The following is a 22,383-nucleotide window of genomic DNA, read 5'->3' as shown; positions in this document are numbered from 1 at the left end:
TAATGGAGGGGCAGAACTACAGGGAATATCTGGTCATATAGTTTGACTCAGCCTGGTTTGGCCGTAAAGCCACAGCAGTGAGAGACAGACACAGTGTGTGTTAGCAGTAAAGATCATTTATTTCTCTTTTTAAAGAACAATACAACTTGTACTTGTTTAACTATTTAGTACCAAAATAAAAATCTCAGGAGACAAACCACGATATAACAAAGAGTTGCAAAAATAATTCTAAAAAATAGATAACCCAGTGTTTAATAAAATATTAATGTGAGTGTTAAAACACCAGCAGGCGCCAGCGCCTATATTTAGTTTAAAGCTGCAATAACTCATGTTTTTTTTTTCCACTTGTGGGCTTAAAAATGCTAAAACAGAAAAAAGCAGAGAAACACAAAGTCGTTACATATTATGACCAAGTGTTGGCAAACAGTTCTCAATTTATACATCCAGCAGAGCTGCAGGAGCAAAGAGCTGCGTATCGTCGTCTGTACTTAGGTTGTAGTTTTCAAAACAGTTGCCCGACATATCTAGAGATGGAGTTATATGAGGTGAGTTACTGGGTCTGAAAAGGAGAACAACAGAATAAAATAAAAGCTAAAATAAATCTGGAGAGCTGCACAGTTGAGTTGGTATTTGATTCCTGTCTCCTGAAAAGCAGTTTAAACACATATATCAGTGCTTGTATGTTCCGGGCATGTTGCACTCAAAAAGAAAATATAATTTAAAATCTGCTCAATTAATGACATTGTTATCTCAGAATAGGGTTTTCATGAAAAAAAAAAAAAAAGAATCAGCTCTTCTTTTTCGTAATTAATGAGATAGCCTATACCTCAAAAAGAGAAGTTCTCATTTAGTCTCATCGGAACAAGCATGTCCCACCTGTGTAGTTTGATCCAGTTTTATTACCTGTTTTATTACCTTACATACAGTCTATGATTTTCACCCCTGTCCATTTGTTTGTTTGTTTGTTTTTTGATAAATGTTGGTCTGGATCTGGAAAAGGGGCAGATCAAGAATGTTTACTTTCTTTCAATATTTTCACCATTTCCCCAGAAAAGAATTTATGGATCTTGGATCTTTGGGAATTGACATAAATGAGTTTGTGAAATTTGGTGCCATCATGGAGGTAAGCACAATACTGAGTGCCATCCTGGTTTTGGTTTGGGATTAAGACATTGGCAGATCCTTGTATTTATGGATAAAGTCCGGACTTTACTCGCAGGATCCTCTAACACATGAACAACACAGCAGGAGGTTCTCTGCACAGACACGTTCACAACAGTTGCAAATCCTCCACAGGATTCAGGCGAGGGGTGGAGCAGCCGTGTGCAGCAGGCAGAGGCAGGAAGTGATGTATTAACTCCGCTGCAGAGGCAAGAGGCAAGACACTGGTGTCGGTTCTTTGCACCACAAACTCTCTGGACATCTTTGATGGTGAATTCTTTATGTGTGACACCACTTTTTCACAAGGAGATATTTGTTTTCTTTTTGTTTGTGTTTTCGTTTTTGCGTCTGTTGCCTGTTAGAAGCATCAACAACCCCCCACTCACTCATTGTGAATCCAGCAGGGGATCCTCCACTGTGTTCTCACATCGTATTGTCCCAAATCTCTGCGGATTCTCTACTAAGGGGCTAGAAAGTCTGCAGATGATCCGGAGGCTCTCAAATCCTCCACAAGAGAAAGTGCAGAGAATCTCCAGAGTTCAGTGCGTGTAAAAAACAGCTAAAGCGAAATAGATGTTATTGTTATTAGCTTGCGCAGAAACCTCAAGACTCTGAGAATGATCAGATGGAAAGTAAAAGGATTTTGAGCTATCTAATACATTAAGAAAAACAGCAGCATATTTTTTCTCAAGTGAATGCAACAAATTCCGCAGAGACAAGTTCTGAACATGTGTGTTTCTGTGTTTGAAAACTTTTCAGCTGACATGGCTGAAAACCTTTCATTCTCAGTTAACTGCAGACATTATAGGCAAATTGATAAAACTAAACAGGATCGTATTTTAACACCTCAATAACAGAATAATCATAATATAAGAAATACAATATGTAGCAGTAGAAACAGCAACATGGCAGATTTCTTAAGAGTGAGCATCTGGATCTTTTCCCTTGTGATCTATAGAACCACACTGTACACTATGTTATGCTTCTACATGCCATTACATGACAAGAAGCTCAGTGTGCCCTTTTAAGATTCTTCAGTACGTGCTACAACAGGCAGGAAAATATTTCTTGAATAAGCTGCATTTTCAGTGAATGAAATGAAATTACACAGGACACTGGACCTGAAGTGCAGTAAGACATCCTTACTAGAGAGGATCAACACAAAAGGTTTTGCCTTTTTCTATTTTTTTTTTTACACCCTCTCTCTTCATCTTCTCCTCCATGGTCCTTTATTTCCCTCCTTTCTCTCTTCATCCCACTCTTCATCCTTCTCTTCTTCCTCTGTATATCCATCTTTGGCCTTGCCCCACAACTTCCACCATTTTTTTTTTCTCTTGTCGTCCTCTGTCTTGTACTTAAGTCTCCTCACAGGTTCAGTGGCACTGCGCAGATTAAGGTTGTCAAACTCCTCGTTGAGCATGAAGCTTCTCTCGATGAGCTCCGCCGACTCCTGCCAGTTACTGAAGCAGTCGGAGCCGAACCGACAGATGTCCTGCACGGCGTTCGGGCAGAGGACGGAGCCGTCTGGACGAAGGACCACGGCTGTTGGAACGTCCTTTACCTTGAACATGGCCTGCAGCTCCCTGAAGCACAGACAAAGAAAGTGCATGTATTTCAAATGCAAATAATTCTGAAATATCATTGTTCCATGGAACAGACTTTTTTACCTCCACCAAGGAAGTAAATGTTTTTAATCTTGTTTGATTTCTTAAAAATTACTGAACTTATTTTCTTAGTGGAAGAATGGGACGTGGACCAGGAAAGAAACCATTACATTTTAGGAGTAGATGTGGACAAAGAGGCTGGTCCAGGATTAGCTTAATCAATTGTTTTAACACGCAAAATGGGGCTTTCTTTTTTGACATGTTCACCAATTTCCCAGGACATAACTCACTGATCTTGATGGAAAACAATCAGGCATGTTTAGGAAACTGATACTGATGATTTTGTACAATTTGGTGCTGCTTGATTGAAATTCAGGCAAGTTGGGTCTTGGCAGGGGTACGTGCTTTATTGAATTCCATTGTCATATTGAACTGAGTTTGCCCCGAAGCCTTATGCAGCTTCTCACACATTCACACATTAGCATCCACCTACTTCCTGTACGGGTCCTCAAACACCAGAAACAGAACCCTCTTGTGCATCTCTTTGAGGACTCTCTCCTGCTGCTCCTCTGATTGGTCCATGCTGCAGAGAGAGAGGACATGGGAAATTGAAATATTATAAATGACAAAACAGTGAAATTAAATCCCTGCATTAAGAGCTAAGAAAAAATGAAGGAAAGACAGAAACCTGACAAAGATGAGTGCAAGCAGTTTGGGGTATTCGATGTAGGCCGGATCCTTCAGCCTTGTAAAGAACTCATTCAGAACAGGAACAAACTCCTGGCACTTTTTGCACTCGGAGGAGGCAAAGAACAGCAGCACGATGCGGTTTTCCAGGATCCCGATGATTTCGCGCTCAGTGTTGAGTTCATCCTGATCCCAGTTGTTCTCGACTAGAACTCGGTTCAGGAACAAGTCCACCATGATGACAGGAAAGCAGCAGGGAAGGGTGAAAGCCCTATGTGGACAGAAGAAGTGTTAAAATCTGTAAATACACATGTGCTACAGTACAGAAGCATAATGTTTATCAGTGCTGTTCATCGCCTGTGAAATACACAAAAATACAGCTTTTTAATCTGGTGCTCTATGTTACTCTTTAAAGTTTGGAAAACCCTCCTAAAAAACATGCAGCTAATCTGCTGCATCAGGACTGTGTCAGATGTGTCTGACAGCGATCGAGCAGCACAAGCAAACCTACACCTTAAGACATACATATACAATACATATAATCAGGACTTCCTGTTATCCTGATGAAATACAGTCTTCTATATGATTGTTTAGCTGCGAGAAAGACATTTAAAGACAAATACCCTGCTCCTCATAGTTGGGTCCTTCCGTCCAAACTGCCCACCTTCTAAACACTATTTAAAAATAACATTCATCTTATATTTCAATTGTGATTATTATGTGAATGTTGTGTTTATAGTTTTTTTTCTTTGATCTGCTTTTATCTGCTCTTTTTAATCCTATGTAAAGTGCCATTGAGAATTGTTAAAAGCACTATACAAATGAAATTATACATTTGTACATTATTATTATTATCATTAAGAAATAGGTCCACAAATGTAACCTTCTCTATTTTTCAGTAAAAACATTTTGGCCTTATATTCAATTCACTGATGCTGCTCACTGACTTATTGATGTTGCGGCCGACTGAAGGACATCTAGTTCAGGTTTTTTTCTAGACAAAAATAATCATAATCTAACAACAACACTGCAGCCCAGCCACAACCAGCTAACCGGGATGAATAAGGCTTTTATGAGACTGGGTTTTCTGAGAGGAGATTTATGGTTCAGAACAAAAAAACTGCATCTAAAATAAATTTCAGCTTTAGAAATAAAGTTCAGGCCTCAACAGCTGAGAAATGTGCTTTATCTGTCTCGGCCAGCCTGTATTTCACTGTCGCTGCAGTCGCTGCAGGCCGAGAATTGACAGCGATAACCTCGCAAATTAGTTTTGGCTCTCTGGCTCTGAGCTGTGCCAGATCTATTTGAGACTGCAGCTCTGGACTGAAACTTCCAAGGCTGATGTAGGAGAAATATGTTTGAAATTGAGCAGCGCTTGGACTTTAACTGGAGAAAAAAAAGAGAGGAGGATTTACTGTAAGACTTGGAAAGGTCAGTGATTAAATCCTACATTTGGAGACGTTATTTCACAATCATCCGCTTCACTTTTTGAAGCTGATCGATTGCACCAGATATATACGACCAATGCTGCCTTGTTTTGTTAGTGGCTAATTTAACAGCCCATCAGTCTGTGTAGGTGCAGTGGCAGCTGAATACACCAAAAATAATTTACCTCACCTTGAAACTCCTCAACTCCCACAGGTAAAGAAATATGTCCAGAGTTTCTTCTCTCTTTCATGCCATTGCATTCTTTCTCTGCGTCTGCCGTCTTCCTTTAAATACGTTGTTATTTAAGTGACACCTCTCACTGCCTCTTCAGCACCGAGTTATCTTCACACTGCTCACTGTCGTCCACTGAGAGAGATTATAGATCGCTGGAGGTGTGGCAGGGCTGTAACTCAGGGGCAGAGGTTGCTGCTCCTGTGTGTGTGTGTGTGTGTGTGTGTGTGTGTGTGTGTGTGTGTGTGTGTGTGTGTGTCTGTAGGCCTTAAAACTCCAGCTCAACAGCAACAATCTTATTACTTAATGAGGAGAAGGGAGGGGATGCAAAGGATGGATGAAGAGGACAAATTGGATTGTGAAGCGAGGACAGACATGTAGGTCAAATGGAAGAACACAAACATAGGAAGATAGGAAGGAGATGTGTTTTGTGTGAGCTTCAAGTGAGCCCTCCTAACTTATCCTGCACTAATGCAGCTAGTTGGAGTCTCGCTAATTACTGATGTCACTCTTCTAGCCCTCAGAGTGTGATAATGATTCCTTTGCATCCTGTTATCAAGGTGGTTTGACAGCCAGGATGCAGAGCGTCAAGGAAATGAACTGAGACAGTCGATAGTTTAAGTGGAGCTGGTTGCAGTAAAACTCAGAAGGTCCAACTGTAGAGAAGTGGCAATTGATCTGCCGAGGCACTTGCAGAAAACGCCGGGGTTAATCTCAGAGAGGGGTGAGGTAAATATAGAGGTGGGGAGGAAAGAGAGATCTGAAGGGATTAGTCTGAGTCGCACAGACTACACGGACACACACACACACACATACACACACACACACACATACAAACAGCCAACCATGACACACTACACATACTGTGCATTACAGAATTTGAGCAAACACACACCCGACATGCTCATGTTTATGGGAGGCAATTCAATCTGTTTGTAAAAACCATAGACAGCAAATCAAGATGGACGACATAATGGCTTTGCAAAAGTGAGGCCAAATCACCTGGATCGCCCCCTGGTGGTTGGCTGCAGTACAGCTCATAAACCTGGCCTCCTCCATGTTAGTGGATGGGACATGGACCAAATTCAAAAGTGAAAGTACATGTCAAATAAATGTCTATTATTTAAGGTCGTTCTTATCACACTGAAACATCATGATTGACAGCTGGGACTCTCTATATGTCGAGTGTGTGTCTCAGTAGTACCTCGATACCACAGCTCCATCCCCTGATCGCTACTGCACAGACTCTGGCTCCAAAAGAGATCGCAGCATATGTATCTGAGAAATTTTATCTTCATTTCAGTGCAGACACATCTGTATACAGTCTATGATCAAGACCAACATGTTTGTGATTGATTTTGGTGAAGACGTTCATGTTCTCACTGAGTTGTAAATTGTTTTCATCCGATACAATCATTAGAGCAAATTTTCAATTTGTCAAATACATGCAAGTGCTCAACAGTATACGATCCTCAACTGTAGCGTACTGAATATCTTTTAGTGCAAATTAGAAAATGGCTAATGTGCTAAACTAAGATGGTGAATCAGGAAAACATTACCAGCAGTTTACTTTTTAAAAAATAATTTGAAGTACTGAGTAACATTTTTAATGTATTTTCTGATTCAGTGACAAAATCTTTGTTGGACACAAATATGATGGAAGTGATGCAGTCGGTACTGCAGAGTCATGCTCCACAGGTCAGCAGCCATTACGGGATCGTCTGAGTAAACACAGCGAATAAGCAGCAAACTGACTATTATGTACCGGCAGGGAAGGCAAACACCAGCAGGCACTAATTAAAAGAAATGTCTCAACTGAGCTGTTGGACGTTCGTTTGTGTGCCAGGAAGAGAGGCGGTGCAGTGTATTTTGATGTTCAGCCACTTGAGCTTTGGCTAGAAATGAATCTTGAAATGAAACTTTTTTTTTACAGTCAGTGTGACCAAGTACTTTTCACTGAGCTTTGAGGTACCTTTACTCCAGTGCACTCACTTTTCTATAGACGTTCTGTAGAACAAGAAAAACATTTATTAAGACGTTCAATATAAAAGGTTTTATTCGCTCTTTGGTATTAAAAAAAAAGGAAGCATTAAAGAAAAAGAAGAAAGACACTACAGCAAAATGTGAAACATTTTCTGATCACAATGCAACAAAAGTATAAAGTTTCATTCAAAACTGCAACATAAGGCGTGTTGAAAAATACAGACACTAAAGCAAACTGAGGTTGTTGAAGTGTAAAAGTAAAAACGCTAATACATTCACGAGTGAAAAACATACAGAAGGTTAAGTAATGTATAATAAATAACACACTGGCTACTTTGAGCTAAAAAGCGTGTAGTTAATAAAAGAGGTGATGAGGAAGACAGAGTGGTTTGGACTTGTGAGGACCCTTGTGACCCACAAGACGAACAACTGAAGAGGAAAGCAGAAAAAACAAATAAGTGTACCTTCAATAAGTTTTTTCTGTCTGTCATTGTGATTTACAGGATAGTTTACTTCTTGAGGATTATTATAAAAATAAATCAGGAGAAGTAATTGTCGGTAGAACAGACATTTGCAACTGGTGATGAGAGGTTGCAACAGGCATTCATTTCTAGGCAAAGTATTCAAAAGCCAGGCTGGAGCCAATGACACAGAGAAAAAGCACTGTACAAAAAAAAGTTACTCTGAAACACGTTTTATTCCAAATAAAGTAATATATTGTTTTTCTGTGGTCTCATTTCAAACCCAAACCATACTGCAGCTTTTATATGGGAAGTTTAAGTGATATGAAATTATGCTGGACAGTTGAAATGTTACCGGCAGTCATTTCTAGGCATGTTAGAGGATATAATGCATTTTTTGTTTAGTAAAATCACCTAAGAAGGAATTTATTTAAAATACTGATTGGGACAAATCTGAGCAAATGTTTAATAAAAATAATGGAATAATTAAAAGGACCAGACTGTGGTCAAGGAATGTGCGTTGGATGCAATAAATAAAACAAAAGCTGCTGACTATACATGAGTAATCACTACATCTAACCTTCTCTCTTAAGAGACAGATGAAATAGTGGACAGAGAGAAACGAACAAGGAAAAGCTTCTATGCTCAATCAGCCACATGTCCGTCTGCTCTGCCTTTCTACCTCTTCTCCTGCTTTCTGTTTTATTCCTTCCCTCCTCATCCATCGCCCCATGTGATCACAGCTTTGTCTGTCTTCCATCTACCTCATCCTTATCTCCCCACCCCCCATCACAGCTCGTCCCGTGCGCTCCAGTTCTCCAGTTCTGACTGCAGCACGTCAGAGTTCTGGGCTTCGAAGCTCAGCTCCTCCTGCTCCTGAGTTTTCCTCGACCTGGCTCGATCCCAGTCAGTTGAGACCGTTTCGTTATCCCAAACCACAGAGGTTTCCGTGTCGCTGATGTAGCCAGGGTCTCCTGTGTAGTGGGTCGGATAGACCAGGAGAGGCTCGGCAGAAAAAGCGTGCAGGTCCCGCCTCTCAAAGTGGTCCATGTACTCTGAACTGATGAGTGAAACAAAGATTGGATAAACAAGAGGGCTTGAGGCCAGAAGCAAAAAGAAAAGGCAGATGAGAGGGAACAGAGAGAAGATGAAGGGTAGCGGGGCAGAGGGGGTTATACTCACACTGGATGTTTGTCATACATGACAGGGAGGAACTCATCAACAGGGAGCATCTTGCTCAGAGGATCGGCCATGAGGAGCTTCTGAGCTCCTTGTAATGACAACATGTAGCCGAGCGTCCAGTAGGAGTAGTCAGCCTCCACCAGATTGTGTATGTTGGGTAAAGACTTCTCCGAATGGTCCACCTGCATCCGCTTCCGTCCGATGTAACTGTACAAGAATGTGAGAGCAAAGGAAATAAAATTATTAAATATCATTAGTACAAAAATGATGAACCTAACCTAACTTTTTTCGAAAAAAGTAACTATTTCCTGGAAATGTTTTTATCTAAACCTTAAACTCAAAAGGAAACTGTTTCAAACTGCTGGACGTGTTACAATGTTCAAATAAAATATTATTCTTTCATTCACATGTACGCATTTGGCAGCAGAATTTGTCCAAAGCCACTTACAACTGGTGGACGAATGCTTCAGAACAGTAAGAGAACTTGAACTGAGTTCTGCGGTGCTAAATCTGATTAACAAGTTAAAGAAGTCCACTGAAAGTGACCGTTACGCTGCTTTCTAGCACAAAAAGAACTCTGGAGAAGCTTCGGACATTCTCCAGTCGGGCTGAATGTGAGAATTTCACAATTTAAGTGGAGAATACAGCAGGAGACCTTCCACAATATTCACTAAGAGCAAGTGGTTGTGTTGATGATGTTCTTTAACACGCGAAAAAGACACAAAAATGAAAAAAAGAATACAAATATCTCACAATGAGACGACGCCGCTGTACATGCGTTGTAAACAAAAACATCTCTGCAGCCCAAAAAAATACGTTACATTCTGTTCTTAACAAGTCTGAGCAGTCGGAGGAGGTGTTGGAGGAGGAGAGGAGTCTTCACCAGGTTCATGTAGAAAGACAGGGACGCCCCAGTTCTGAACATTTGGTAGCTTGTTTCACCACAGCTGAGAAAAGTCTGGACTTAGTGGCCGAGAAGAAGCATAAGCCCGTATGATTGAGTTCAAGCAGATAGGTGCAGACCCAGAAGTCAAACTGTAGACAAACATCAGTGACTCGAATTTAAATCATGTGTAGCTGATTGACTGCAGACGAGACCTGTCATCGCATTTCGGACCATCTGTCAGGGTTTCACTGCGCATGAACGCAGGCCTGCCAGAGGGGTGTCGCAGTAATCAACACGAGGGATAACCATGGGCTGCTGGGTGGCATACTGAGTCAGGTGAGGCCTGATTTATCTTGTGTTGTATTCTGAAAAGTGACACGACCAGGAGGACAGATGCAACATGGTGAGAGACGCATAACTGGTCATCAAACATGACACAAAGGAGACACTGATTGGTCGGGAGGGAGCATTCCTTCATCCATGCGAGACTGTGGGGTCATCCTGCAGGAATGACAGGTGTAGTTGAGTCGTCTGTGCAGCAGCGATATGAGAAGCTATGAGAGCGGATAATTGGACTCAGGGAAGTTGTGTATATTGCAGAGGGAAGGAGCCCATTTTTAGCCTCAGATTGCTGCTAGTGGTGCATGTGGCAGAACGTTAAGCTCAGTGAAGTTCTTTTTAAATCAAAGCCCTCTTTAGAATTCAAAGTTGATTTCTACTCTTCTATTTTAATGTACAAAGGCTGATATAGTTTTTAACACCTAAATCTTTTTGTACAGACCTTCTGATTTTTCAGTTTAGTCTCAATCAAAATATAATAATGAAAGGGGCCTCGGTTCACGCTCCAGATCAATGGACCAGAATTTTGGGTAATGAAAAGAGGTGGTTTGGAAGCATGGTTTGTATCGTTTAGAATGTGTCAACTCTTTTTTGGATGGTTCAGAAAAATTGCAGGAAGTTGAGACAGCATTCAACAACAGAAGAAAAAAAAAAAGAAGCAGAGGCAGCTTGTAGTCTTTGAATATGATGATATCATCTCTGACAATATAATGTGTCATTAGCTGCATTCAAATTGGTCAAGAACTGCACCTGAAGTTGGTGAATTTGTTAGTGATACTATAATGATATTACTGTGCCAACAAAATAACAAAATGAACCGGTTCAATCATTTTCATGTTCATTTACACACCAATCTGCAAACCAGTCAATGTCAAGTACAGATAAACGCAGCCCTCGTAGGTGATGTCGACAGGACGTACGTATGTCATACAAAAGTCTTTAGTTCACTTCCTAAAGTACAATGTGAAATCCAAAACGAACTAGGTCCAATGTAAACTATGTCACAAAGAGATGAACATTGTTTCAGACTTTCAGCTGTTGAATTAAATAAATTATCTATTGCTGTCATGTCAATGCAAAAGATGAGGAAGGAGTTTCATGTCCATCCAAGTTTTAAAAGGGCTCAAACTGTCTGTCCTCTCACATGCAGAAAATCAACAGGACTTCCGGAGTATTCCCATCTTGCGCTTCTATTTCAGTGGCTCTTTGCACGTCTCTCTGTGAATGTGAAACTGCTGGAGCAAAGCTCTTAGCAGTGGGATGGTAAGGCGCATTATTTCCAGTAGTGTTTTCAGCCTGTGAATAGCGGCGTCTGAGATATCATGTGTGACAGATGGACGGATTTCACTGCAGGGGGATGATAATCCTCTCTGTTTACTACATCGTGTTTTCCCCTCCCGCTCACTGGAGCGTGACTCACATGAGATCCCAGTCCAGCTTGTGAGTCGTCACCTCCTCCAGGAGAGACTGTAGACGACGTTTGAAGAATATCTCGAAGCGAAGGTCGTCCTCGATGACCAGGGATGTCTGCAGGCCACGGTCCACGATCTAAAACACACACACTTATGGATTAAGAGCATGACAGTGCTGCTGAGAAGCTGGTGAGCCTGATTACACAATAGTGTGATCAATGTAAGGAAGATGGAAAAGGTGCTAAAATTCTTTCCGGGTATAATAACATTTGGACTCTTGATCGAAATTATTACAAATCGAGAAGTAATGGTAACAACATTGTACACTTTGTGTTCCTGTTGTGTTCATTCATCTTCCCTGAAAAATACTGGAGTCAAAATACAAAGAGAACACATTTCTTTTGAAGAAACAGCTGCTACAAAACATATTTCACAAAAGACTAGTGCAGTTATTAAAAGATAAATAAAACAAGGTGCCTTTCCTCACACAAACTGAGTTACTGTGCCTTTCACTAGCAAACGTTATCTTCCATGTACAGTTAAACCTGGAGGCCTGGACGTGTACGAGAGAGTCTCACCTCCTTCCAGATGTTGTAATGAGAGAGGAAACAACCCAGTTCACCCTTGGTGAGAGGTCGACCATGATAAGGGTCTTTGTAGCCTGGAAGCATCTTAATCCCCATAGACTCGATCTCCGACAAGTTCAGAGCTCTGAGAGAGAGAGGAGATAAGAGATGGAAACAATAAATTATATAAATGTGTGTTTGTGAAAACAGGCTGCAGCAAAATGTAGGATACAAATATACAAAAGGCTGGTGTTAAGAAGATATGATTGAATATGTAAAACACAACCTACATAAAGATTAGAATAATTTTTCCCCCAGTCAAGCTTCATCTATGTGTTCAAGGATTCTTTAGAAGACAACACGCACCCTGCTTTGGTTCACCTGGTTGTTTGTCTCAGCCCTGCCTCCCTACATCAATCTACACGGTGTTGCAGAGGCACAAATCAGGAAGACACAGGCAGTGGGAGAGAAACAAGATGAGAAACGTACTTGCCATCCACAGCAGCGACAACCTTACAGCTGATCTCCTGCTCGTACAGAGTTCTCAGCATGCGCTCACGACGGTCAGATCTCTGCACCAGATTTATCATGAACACCTGGGTGCAAAGAGAAACACAAGATCTCACACGTGTGCTTTGGTTATTGTGTGAGCCTTAGTGTGAGTGTGTGTGTGTGTGTGTGTGTGTGTGTGTGTGTCTGTGTGTGTGTGTGTACCTCATCAAAGCCCATCTTGTTAGACTGCTTGGGAGGAAGAGACAGGAAGCTGGAGTGCTCCAGTGGAGGATTTTTCACTTTCAAAGGAAAAAAAGGGAGGAAGTCACAAAGAGAATGTTAAATGTGTTTCCCAAACTGTGGTGCAGGGAACAACTGGGAGCTCCAGAAAATGAACCGTACTTTAACTTCTACTTTGATATTAGTGTGTATGTAGAGAGCGTACAGATGGGCGACAAATGTAAGAAAAAACTTAGAATTAAATGATTGAACTTAACTTTAAATTAAACAAATGAGTTAAATACAAATACAAACAACAATGCAGGTGCTTCCATTCAAGGTACAAGGCGTCATTGCACGGCTGCGAAGAATTATTATTTTCATTATTGATTAATTATTTTCTGGATTGTTAGTCAAGGATCAGAGTTGACGTATTTAAATGTTTCTTCTTTTCTGACCGAGCTCAAAACCTGCAGACATTCAGTTTGCTGTCAAGTACAAGACAATGATGGTGAAAAGAGTCATCATTTATCAAGATTTAATGTCTTCAGGAAGTTTGATTTTTAATACATTCATTAAAATAAAAAAAGCATGGTTTCACTTTGTCATTAAAAGTGACAAGGAGATAAGAAGCACTAACACCATATAATGTCTATATGTTGTTTTTTTCTTTAATTTGTCACTAATCTGTATTTAAAATAATAAAACAGTGGTGTATATATATATGCTTTAGCATTACTGTATGAGTATTGTAATTATTATTATACGCATCCTGTAATCCATACAGTAATACTTAAAACACATTACTATAGAGTAGCACAACATTAGATTACTAGAGAAAGATTGTTGGGATAACAATGGATCAATCAATCAATGATCAGGTTTAATCACAGTCTGCGCCCACTTTGACATCTTGACTCACCCATGACCTCGAGCTGTGTGTGCAAGAAGCTCTCTATCTCGTCCTGCAGGGTAGCGTGGGAGCGCATCGGCACCGGGAAGTACCCATATGCTTCTTTGTTGCACACATACATCTGTACATCTGAGACGAGAGGACAGAAAGGCACAAAATGCGTACACATACACAACTTAGCATTTCCATAAAGACGTTAAATAATAATCCCTCCAGATGACAAGTATGTCTTTCCCACATTCGTCTCACCCGCCATGCGAGCTGAGTAGGCAAAGACGATGACATCATCCAAGGCCCAGCTGTACTCCGGGTGCGGCGGGTAAAACGCCAGCTGACGGGTGGCCTCTTTCCGGAGGTCCACCAGGTAGGTAGAGTGGACCATGGGTACAGCGAAACAGCCACGACGCTCCTGCTTACGGATCGGCATGTAGGCTGGTGTACGCTTGTAGTAACCCTGCAGGTTTGAGTAGAAATACAGACATACAGTATACACGTGATGTATATCATCTCCACATGAAATAAAAGAGCTGTCGGGGAAACTTCTTTGATTTGACTTGAAACTGCTGCTGAAAGTTCATCAATCAACTGTATGTCAGTTTAAAACATCATTTCTGGAACTCCTTGTTTTGCTTCTAAATTAATTGAGTTGACAGTAATATTGATCGATAAAGACACTTCTTCCCTATTGGCTACAGGCGCTATTATCTGTCAATGAATTTCTGTGGAGGAATCAGAGGCAGACACACAGTGGATGTTGGTTTATTTTGTGCTGGAGGACAAAACGATGTTCAAATGTCGACTCGGATTTGAAAAGAAGAAAAAGCGGAGTCCTTGAAGGCACCGTGCCCACACAGAAATAGATCACAGGCGGCAAGAGTGTGACACATCAGATATGCAAGTTTGATTAATCAAAATCATTCCGACATGACTGTGCACCCAAGTGTCTGCACATTCCAGATAATATTTTACATTTTCAAACTGTGCATACAACAACTTGTTTTGTAGTTAATTGTTATGATGTATAATTGATTTTTACATTTGAAAAAGTGGCCACCAGTTACTTCAATTGTATTGTATTTGGCTGCAACGCTGTTCACCCCTCTCTCGAACACTTCACCCACCGCTGCATCGGCACAGTGGGTGAATTGAATTCCCTTTAATACAAATATACATTTCATTTTGTACTGTATGTGATTTCTAATCACTCTCTTCAGTATTTTAAAATGTTCTTTCTGTTTATATCTTTGCCATCTGGCTGACAAAAGTGTTCCTACATTGGTCAAAGCAGATACAAACACCACATCCTTAGTGAATCAGCTCCTCCAATCTAAACCTGGTGCAGCAGATATGCACTGTGCAGTGAGATGTGCTTTTTAACAGGTGTAAGTGGGGACATGTCTGTAGTACCTGTGAAGTCATGCCGCACCAGAAGTTGGAGTAGGCAGCTCTGGACTCCAACATGGGAGCAACAATGGTCTTGTTCTCCATCATCAGTTTCCACAACACATCCTGATTGGTGAGCAGGTTGTCACAGTCAGCCACCTGCACACACAAGAGAAGGGCATGATATTGATGACAATCAACACACAAGCACAGACAAAATGTCACTCGCTGACAACGAATGATTGATTGGGCCACAGCAACATGTGAGTGATCATAGAGGAAGTGTGAAAGAGCCGCTCCTCTCTGCTCCTCACTGCTCCTCACTGCTCCTTCAACAACCCTAACCTACAGACCACACTACTGCTGTGTTTTGAATAAATGCTGCTCCGTGTCCCAAGGAGAACAGTTTTGTCAACAGTAGAACTTGACATTTAAACCCTGTGTGTGTGTGTGTGTGATATACACACATATACGCAGCATGTCTGTGTGTTTGCTGCAGTGTAGCTCACCAAGAGCGGCTCCAAAAAATAAAGGTCGATCACCAGCAAAAAATAATTTCCTTCAGCATCCAGTGAATTCAATACGGCCAATTTCATAATTATAAATTTTGGTCAAAGCTCTTTATTATTATTTTTTTTAAATACTTTATAATGTTTAATTATCATTTATTATTATTAATATTATTAGCTCTCCCTGCAACCCGCGGATACCTTACATAGATTCTTATTAAATATAATAAAAATGTTTATAAAATTAAAAATAAAAGAATACATTTAAATATACACACTTATTTATACAAAAATAATAAAGAGTTTGAACTATGTGTTGAGGTGAGTTGATTTATTATTTTAACACTATTTGCCAATTGTACATAATACTGATAAAAATAATATATTGTTGTGGTTACCACTGTCACATTGGAATAGTTAGATAATGGGAAATTGCTAACATGCTATTGTTGTTAGCAATTAAAACCCTTTTCTTCTTTATTTTATTTTTTTATTTTTTAAAAGAAATTAACATTCAACTTAACATTATTGAGCAGTCATCTAAACAACAAACCAGCATAAAACATGACATTTTCATTAGTAACTCATTTTGTCACTTTAATTTTCAATGTATACACATGAACAGCTATCAGCAGATGCAGTAGATGGATGAGTATTTAAAATGCTGTGAAGGTTACTCCACTCGTCTGCACACACATCTGATGCTGAGTCACAGAGTCGCTGAGAGCACAAAGCAAGAAGAGTGGATGACAACATACCAGGAGGTAGTCGGCCCAGATCTCGCGGGCGGTGTCCAGCCCGGCCTGACGGAGCTTCATCACATGTTCATAACGGAGATTATTCCAATGTTTAGGCCCCACCTCCTCCTCAAAGGAACTGAGACAAGCATAGGCCACTTAGAAAAATGTCTCACACACACACACTGAAACACTCAGACTCACTCAGTACCTGGGTTCATCTTCAGGTCTCCACTCCACATAGTGATAGTAATTCTGCACCTTGATGAGCCAGTCTCTCAGGATGGCTGTGGTGTTGTCTATGTTGTGATCTGTCGCCACCCTGTGGGAGGTTGAGACAGAAAAAAAAAAAGAGTCACGTTTAACTGTGCACCTTGATCTGCTGCACCACCGACTGTGTGAGACAAATCCACCGTTACCTGTGGCCATGGGGCGGAAATATGGATAAAATCTGTGGTATTTAATATTACAGCTGTGATATAACAGGAATACACTGATCCAACAAGAGAGAACAAGTAAAATCATAAAGGTTTCCTTGTGCAACTGATTTTAAAATTCCACATTTATTCATTTGCATTCGGCCACAGACTGAATTTTGAGCATTGCAGCAGTCTCAGTGCATGAACGTGCCTTTCTTATGAATATCTGCCGGCAGTTATTGTTCTGCCACTCATATGGTATTCTCACAGCAGGGGTCCCATTGTTTTCTGGTCCACATTCATTTATATCAGTGAGGTAATGTCTCTGCAGAAATAGTAACAGAAACAAAGAGATGTGAAGTTATATCCTCGTTATACTTCACATAGAAGAATGATCCCAATCAGTTCCATGCAGTGAGACAGATATATTTCAAATTAGGGAGAAAAGCAGATCAGTTTAGATCAGTTTTCTCCGATCACTATATTGGAATAGATCCAACAACATCATATGTATCCGGATACAGTAAATTTTTTCGTACATATTTTTGTTTAGAAAACAAATTAAATGGTAAATGGTTTTTATTTATACAGCGCTTTTCTAGTCTTGATGACCACTCAATTACAGTGCCATTCACACACACATTCATACGGTGCATCTATTAGCAGCACATTAACAGCACTGGCTGAAACAGAAGTTCAAACGCTAACATATTATAAAGCAGTTATGGTGGAAATGTTGCCAGAACCTGCCTGGTTGCACGTCCAGAGAAGCAGCATTAGCATTCATTTGGGGCCTAAATCTCCTGCTGTCTGGTGCTGGGCAGAAACAGGTTTATCAGACAGATTTTGTATTTTTTTACAGAAAGCAGCTGCCAACTGCTGCTGCTGCTGCTGCTGAGAACAATACTGATGGGGAGCGTGAAATATGTGAGCTGGTTAACTTGTGACGGACGACGTTTCAGGACACCCAGATGTTTTGAGCATTTCATTGAAGCTCGGCTGAGGAGAATAAAGACGAGTGGTACAAGAACACTGTTTAATGTTAGCCCAATTCTGAAGGTTATCTTCTCTGCAGGTGTATTTAAACACATAGAGAACTTAATAAAGTGAATTCTATTGGGAATCACATTGTAAACCATAAATCTCCAAAGTCACCTTGTGTATTTTCATACTCTCCCAAGAGACGACCATGTACCTTGTAACTCTGTTGTTATGACTAACTCACTCTCTCTCTCAACCGGAGGCTCGGTTTATCATATCCATTACGAGCGTCTGGTCTGTGCTACGACCTTGGTCGCTATGGCAACTGCCATTTGGGACTGGTCCAGCTGGACCCTATCAGTATCTGCACAGCCTTCCTCGGGTCATACCAGGATCTACTACTTTTAGGGCCTACTTCTAAGGGACCTGTGAAAACAAATGCAACTTGAAGAGAAAGAGAGATTCCCTCACAGACGGCAGAGCTGGGTGACAAGTCTCTGCAGGCGCATCACTAGTGAAGCCTTTTATATTGCACATAGTCATTTAATCCAGTGTTAACATAAATAATACTGAGATATGAAGCTTTAGAGATAAGTGCACCAACACCTGTATAAGACATCATCCATCTGTCCATATATAGATATCTACTATTTACAACAGTGTAGTGTTTTGAATTTTTTACGATTTGGACAAGTGATACGTTCAATTTTATTTAAACTTTGAAGTGACCAGCCCTGTGTAGCAGCAGCAACTGTGACGTTGATTACCACAACAGCATGTTCACAACTAGTGCAACAACAACTGAATCTCCAGTTCAGTCTTCTACGTACAGAGTCGAGCTTTTGACAGGTGTACAGCTCTTTGTGCAGTAGCTTCACGGTTCTGCAGAGCCTGTCTTTACTTCCTGTGGATAAATTACTGCAGGTCACATTTCCAGTTGCAGACAGATAGCTGCATTAACAAAACAGCCTATTCCAAACAGACAGGTTTAGAAGGCACACTGCACTAGTTTAGATTAAACATATACAAAGGCGTAAATCATCATAAATGCTGATACTGCTGAAAGTAAACCAAACCGATATCACATTTTAAACTGCAATATCCATTTCCAAGAAAGCACTTCTTCTTCGCCACTCCAAAACAGCAGATCTGCAGCACTGCCACTAGCAAGAACTGTTTTTAGAGCGGTCAAGCGGAAATGATTTCCGGCAGTGTAGCATCAACCAGAGCTAGCTAAAAGGTCAGCAATTTGGTAATATGTCACATTGGAAAGTCCCACATGAAAAAAGGAACTTCAGTTGTGATTGTCAAACTAGATAATAAAAGAAGTTCTATGTTATTAATTTTCTGTATGTATTTGTTTTAAAAACATACTTCTGTTAAAAATATATCAAACAAGTTATTATTCTTTAAAAATGCACTGGTATCAAATCAGTGTTTGGTACCGATAAGCAAAGTCTAATTATTGTAGTCGTGAAGAGAAAAATGGTATCAAAACATCTCCTAGGATGAATCATGGTGCCGGTGTTATATTGATTTACTATCCTTTTGCTTTTCATTCTCGGAGGACCTCGTTGCCATTAGAGCAGAGTTGCACATCAACAGCATCAGGAGTGCACAGGGAAATCAGACAATGGGGGCTGAGAAGAGGAGGAGCAGCGTCTGTCTGTTGTCTGTGTTATCACAACAAATCTCAGTGTGTGTCAGTGAGGGAGGGGCAGACATGCAGACAAGCCGAGAGAGGAAAGGAATGTGCAAATATGAGAGAAATGGATTTACTGAAACCCCTGTCATGTAGTGAGTGACAGTCGGCATGCCGCGCCTGTTAGTTTCCCATCTGTCTGCGGCACGTTAACACAGCAGTGCCGTCCCCGCACCTGCATGTGACCAGCTTGCCGATCCATCTTCCTTTTCCTCTCTGTTTCTCTGCACCTGGCCAACTTTCCCTCCTCATCTGACAGAAACATCTGACTGCTGTGAAGTTTTCAATAGAAGTTTTCAATGGAAGAGGAAGTGGATAAAAAAAGCTTGTATGGAAATATCTGGGACATTTGCATCTCTGGCAATAGAACCATGCCTGACAGGTATGCGACTGTGAAAAGAAGCAGATGACACAGGGGGAAGATGTATAAATTAATAACATCCATCATGCATGCCCCTGCAGAGCACACGCTCACCATAATGCAGTTTGCCTGCAGTGGGTGTGTGTTGCCGCTTGCCAAGCACTCCATCTTATCTTGTCAGGCTGATAAGTGCAGGTATCAACTGGTGGTGGGCCAGCAGCTCAGTTTATGTCTTTCATGCTGCATTTCAAAACTTTCAAAACTTCCGTTCATCCATGAGAGACAAAATGTGCTGTAGATGAAAATAACCACAGAGAAAACTGGGCCCAGGCTGCCACATGGCCACAGTTTAGGGTCTCACACACACACACACACCCAAACACACACACACACACACACACTCTCTCTCTCTCTCACTCACTCTCTCTCTTGCATGCACGCACACACACAGGGGGAATTTCTGGCACAGATGTGAGGGGAAAAAAACTGAACATCGGGCTGGTTTGTTGAAAGAGACACAAGGATGGTTGGATGCCTCATTTTACCACTGAAAGAATTCAGCTCAACATTTAGATGAATTACAGCAATTATTCAATTCATGTCACTGAATATTTAAAATGTTTAGTCTGAAACTCACATAAACTGCATTTAGACATGCAATGAACTCCAGATAATCTCCTGACATTCTCCAGAAAATGGCAGGAGATCCTCCGGAGGATACCGCAAGCTTTCCCAATAGCTTGCATGAACATACGACAGACGCAAAACTGAATAAAAATGACAAAAACAATACAAATATCTCTGGATGAAAAGAAAATGAATCTGAGTGGACAGTCTCCTGCTGTTTTGTTCGTGTGTGAAACGCCACAGAAAGTCTAGACCACGTTGTCTGGACATTCTCCGGAGTTCATGTCTGTAAAATCTTAGAAATCACTTTAAGCACCACTCTACTGTTCTGTCTCTGTCTTTCCTGGGTCACTGGGTTGCTATGAAACACAATCCTGCAGCTTTGAATGCTGAAGGAGAGATTAACCTAATCTTTCAAAATACATCTGGAGGCAGAAACATCAAAAAAGACAAGAGGAAGCGAGCAGTGCTGGATAGAAGAGTGATCAGGAAGGCTGGTGACAGAGGAAGGTTAAGTCCTGCAGAGGCTGATAATTGGCAGCTTCACACACACAGTTTGTTTGCATATGGATTGTTCCAGATTTTGACAGCTCAGGTGGTGCAAAACTTTTATTCTAAAAACAAAGAATACAGCTCTGGTTTCCTGCCGAGTCTGCGGCGCAGATATATGGAAGTTGGAGAGGGAGGGGGAAGGAGGAAAAAAAAGAGGAAGGGGTGGAGGTCGGGGAGAAAAGGAGAGAGAGGCTCTGTGACTGAATGGAACTTTTTCACGGGGGCACCACTCCGCTGCAGCAGCCCGCCCCTCTGCGCACCGCTCCAGGGGCCAATTCCATGAGACACCCCGGTGCGCGCACGGAGCCACGCTGCTCTGACTTCCACTCATTTTCACTTAAACTGTGGAAATAAAGCGACCATCACAGCGGCCCAACATGGCCTCATTTCAATAGATTAATTTCAGGGCTGGACGCGTCTTGAGTGCGTCTTCCATGACGCCAAACCACACTTTGTGCTGCGTAAGCGTCCATTTAATATTCAATGATAGGCTATTATAAAATAAGTTTTGGCACGAATGATAACATTGCATTTATTGGTAATTGAGGCTTGACACTCACCACAGCGCAATGCGGTCCTTCGGGTAGTTAAGGCGCTCGAGGGCACCGAGGAACAGCGGCAGGGAGTGCGCCGAGTTGCGGCACACCAGCGCGATGACGACCCGGGGAGCGAGGAGCGGGGACTCGGGGCTCCAGCGCTCCTCGGGGAAATATCCCCGGCTCGGGCCCGGCAGGAGAACGAACAGCAGGGCGGGCAGCAGCGAGGTGACCCGGGGCATGGCAAGGAGGGAGAGGACACTGCCTGCTGTGCTTACGCGGCGTTGGGGATGTGGAGGATGAGGGGTCCCGCTGTTGTGTTACGCCGACAGTGGCTACATGGCGGAGAGGCAGGCAGAATTAAAGGGCAGGTCCCGGCTGTTTTTTCTTAAAGGTGGAACCAACGTGCTGCTCTGATGTCGGCAGAAGTGGGACCAGGACGTCCTCTCTGTGCCATGCTCACATACAGTGCATCATGTCAGCAGCTCACACAACACTGAGCTCCTTTCATTCTCCATATTTAACATTTTACATCCATTAAAGCCTGTGGAGTTACAGGCCAGATCCCCCCCCCCCGTCCTCCCCTTTAAGAAGGGACCCAGCTGTAGTCTATATAGGAAGCGACGAGAAAACCATGGGCGTGTCCAATGTGCTCAACACACTGCAGGCCTGACTGTCACGCCCCTGAGACAAAGACACTGCTGAGAACTTCCCAGAAAGTTCTGTTGTTTTGTCTTGAAGAACCTTTAAAATGTCAGGAAAGGAAAGGCTGGTTTATTTGTACAGTCAATTCAACGACAAGGTCATTCAAAGTTATTTACTTAAAGCTCCAGTGTGTAAAATTTAGGTGAAAGGGAACTATTGGCAGAAATTTAATGTAGAATAATCCTCATGATGTTTTCACTAGATTATTACATCTAAATTGTATGAATTGTAGTTTTCTTTACCCCAGAAAAGGCCCTTTATATTAAAATACTTCAATATTTACATCGAGGGAGTCCTCTCTACGGAG

At 41.6% G+C, this 22,383-nt stretch overlaps 2 protein-coding genes across 3 annotated transcripts; both read right to left on the bottom strand.

The window, feature by feature from the left end:
* Nucleotides 1-98: 98 nt before the first annotated feature.
* LOC109627563 (nucleoredoxin-like protein 1) lies at nucleotides 99-5,314 on the bottom strand. 2 transcript variants are annotated; one of them, XM_069530792.1, is made up of 4 exons: nucleotides 5,065-5,314; nucleotides 3,454-3,723; nucleotides 3,259-3,348; nucleotides 99-2,744 (listed from the first exon to the last, which is right to left on the bottom strand). In XM_069530792.1, the coding sequence occupies exons 2-4, from the start codon at nucleotides 3,687-3,689 to the stop codon at nucleotides 2,369-2,371; spliced, it is 702 nt and encodes a 233-aa protein (XP_069386893.1). In that variant the 5' UTR covers nucleotides 3,690-3,723; nucleotides 5,065-5,314; the 3' UTR covers nucleotides 99-2,368. The 2 variants fall into 2 exon arrangements, with proteins under 2 accessions (XP_069386893.1, XP_019939718.1); XM_020084159.2 differs by having other exon boundaries at nucleotides 5,070-5,309.
* Nucleotides 5,315-7,145: 1,831 nt separating this feature from the next.
* Nucleotides 7,146-22,115, bottom strand: colgalt1b (collagen beta(1-O)galactosyltransferase 1b). Its single transcript, XM_020084158.2, has 12 exons — nucleotides 21,396-22,115; nucleotides 16,405-16,515; nucleotides 16,215-16,332; nucleotides 14,972-15,106; nucleotides 13,814-14,018; nucleotides 13,574-13,693; nucleotides 12,655-12,731; nucleotides 12,430-12,536; nucleotides 11,953-12,085; nucleotides 11,383-11,510; nucleotides 8,738-8,944; nucleotides 7,146-8,615 (listed from the first exon to the last, which is right to left on the bottom strand). Exons 1-12 carry the CDS (start codon nucleotides 21,611-21,613, stop codon nucleotides 8,345-8,347), a joined length of 1,830 nt encoding a protein of 609 aa, XP_019939717.2. The 5' UTR covers nucleotides 21,614-22,115; the 3' UTR covers nucleotides 7,146-8,344.
* Nucleotides 22,116-22,383: the final 268 nt, after the last annotated feature.

The sequence above is a fragment of the Paralichthys olivaceus genome, chromosome 8, assembly GCF_024713975.1.
Source record: "Paralichthys olivaceus isolate ysfri-2021 chromosome 8, ASM2471397v2, whole genome shotgun sequence".
In the NCBI taxonomy this organism is placed as follows: Eukaryota; Metazoa; Chordata; class Actinopteri; order Pleuronectiformes; family Paralichthyidae; genus Paralichthys; species Paralichthys olivaceus.
The sequence above is the reverse complement of the archived record's forward strand: the minus strand, read 5'-3'. Positions and strand labels throughout refer to the sequence as shown.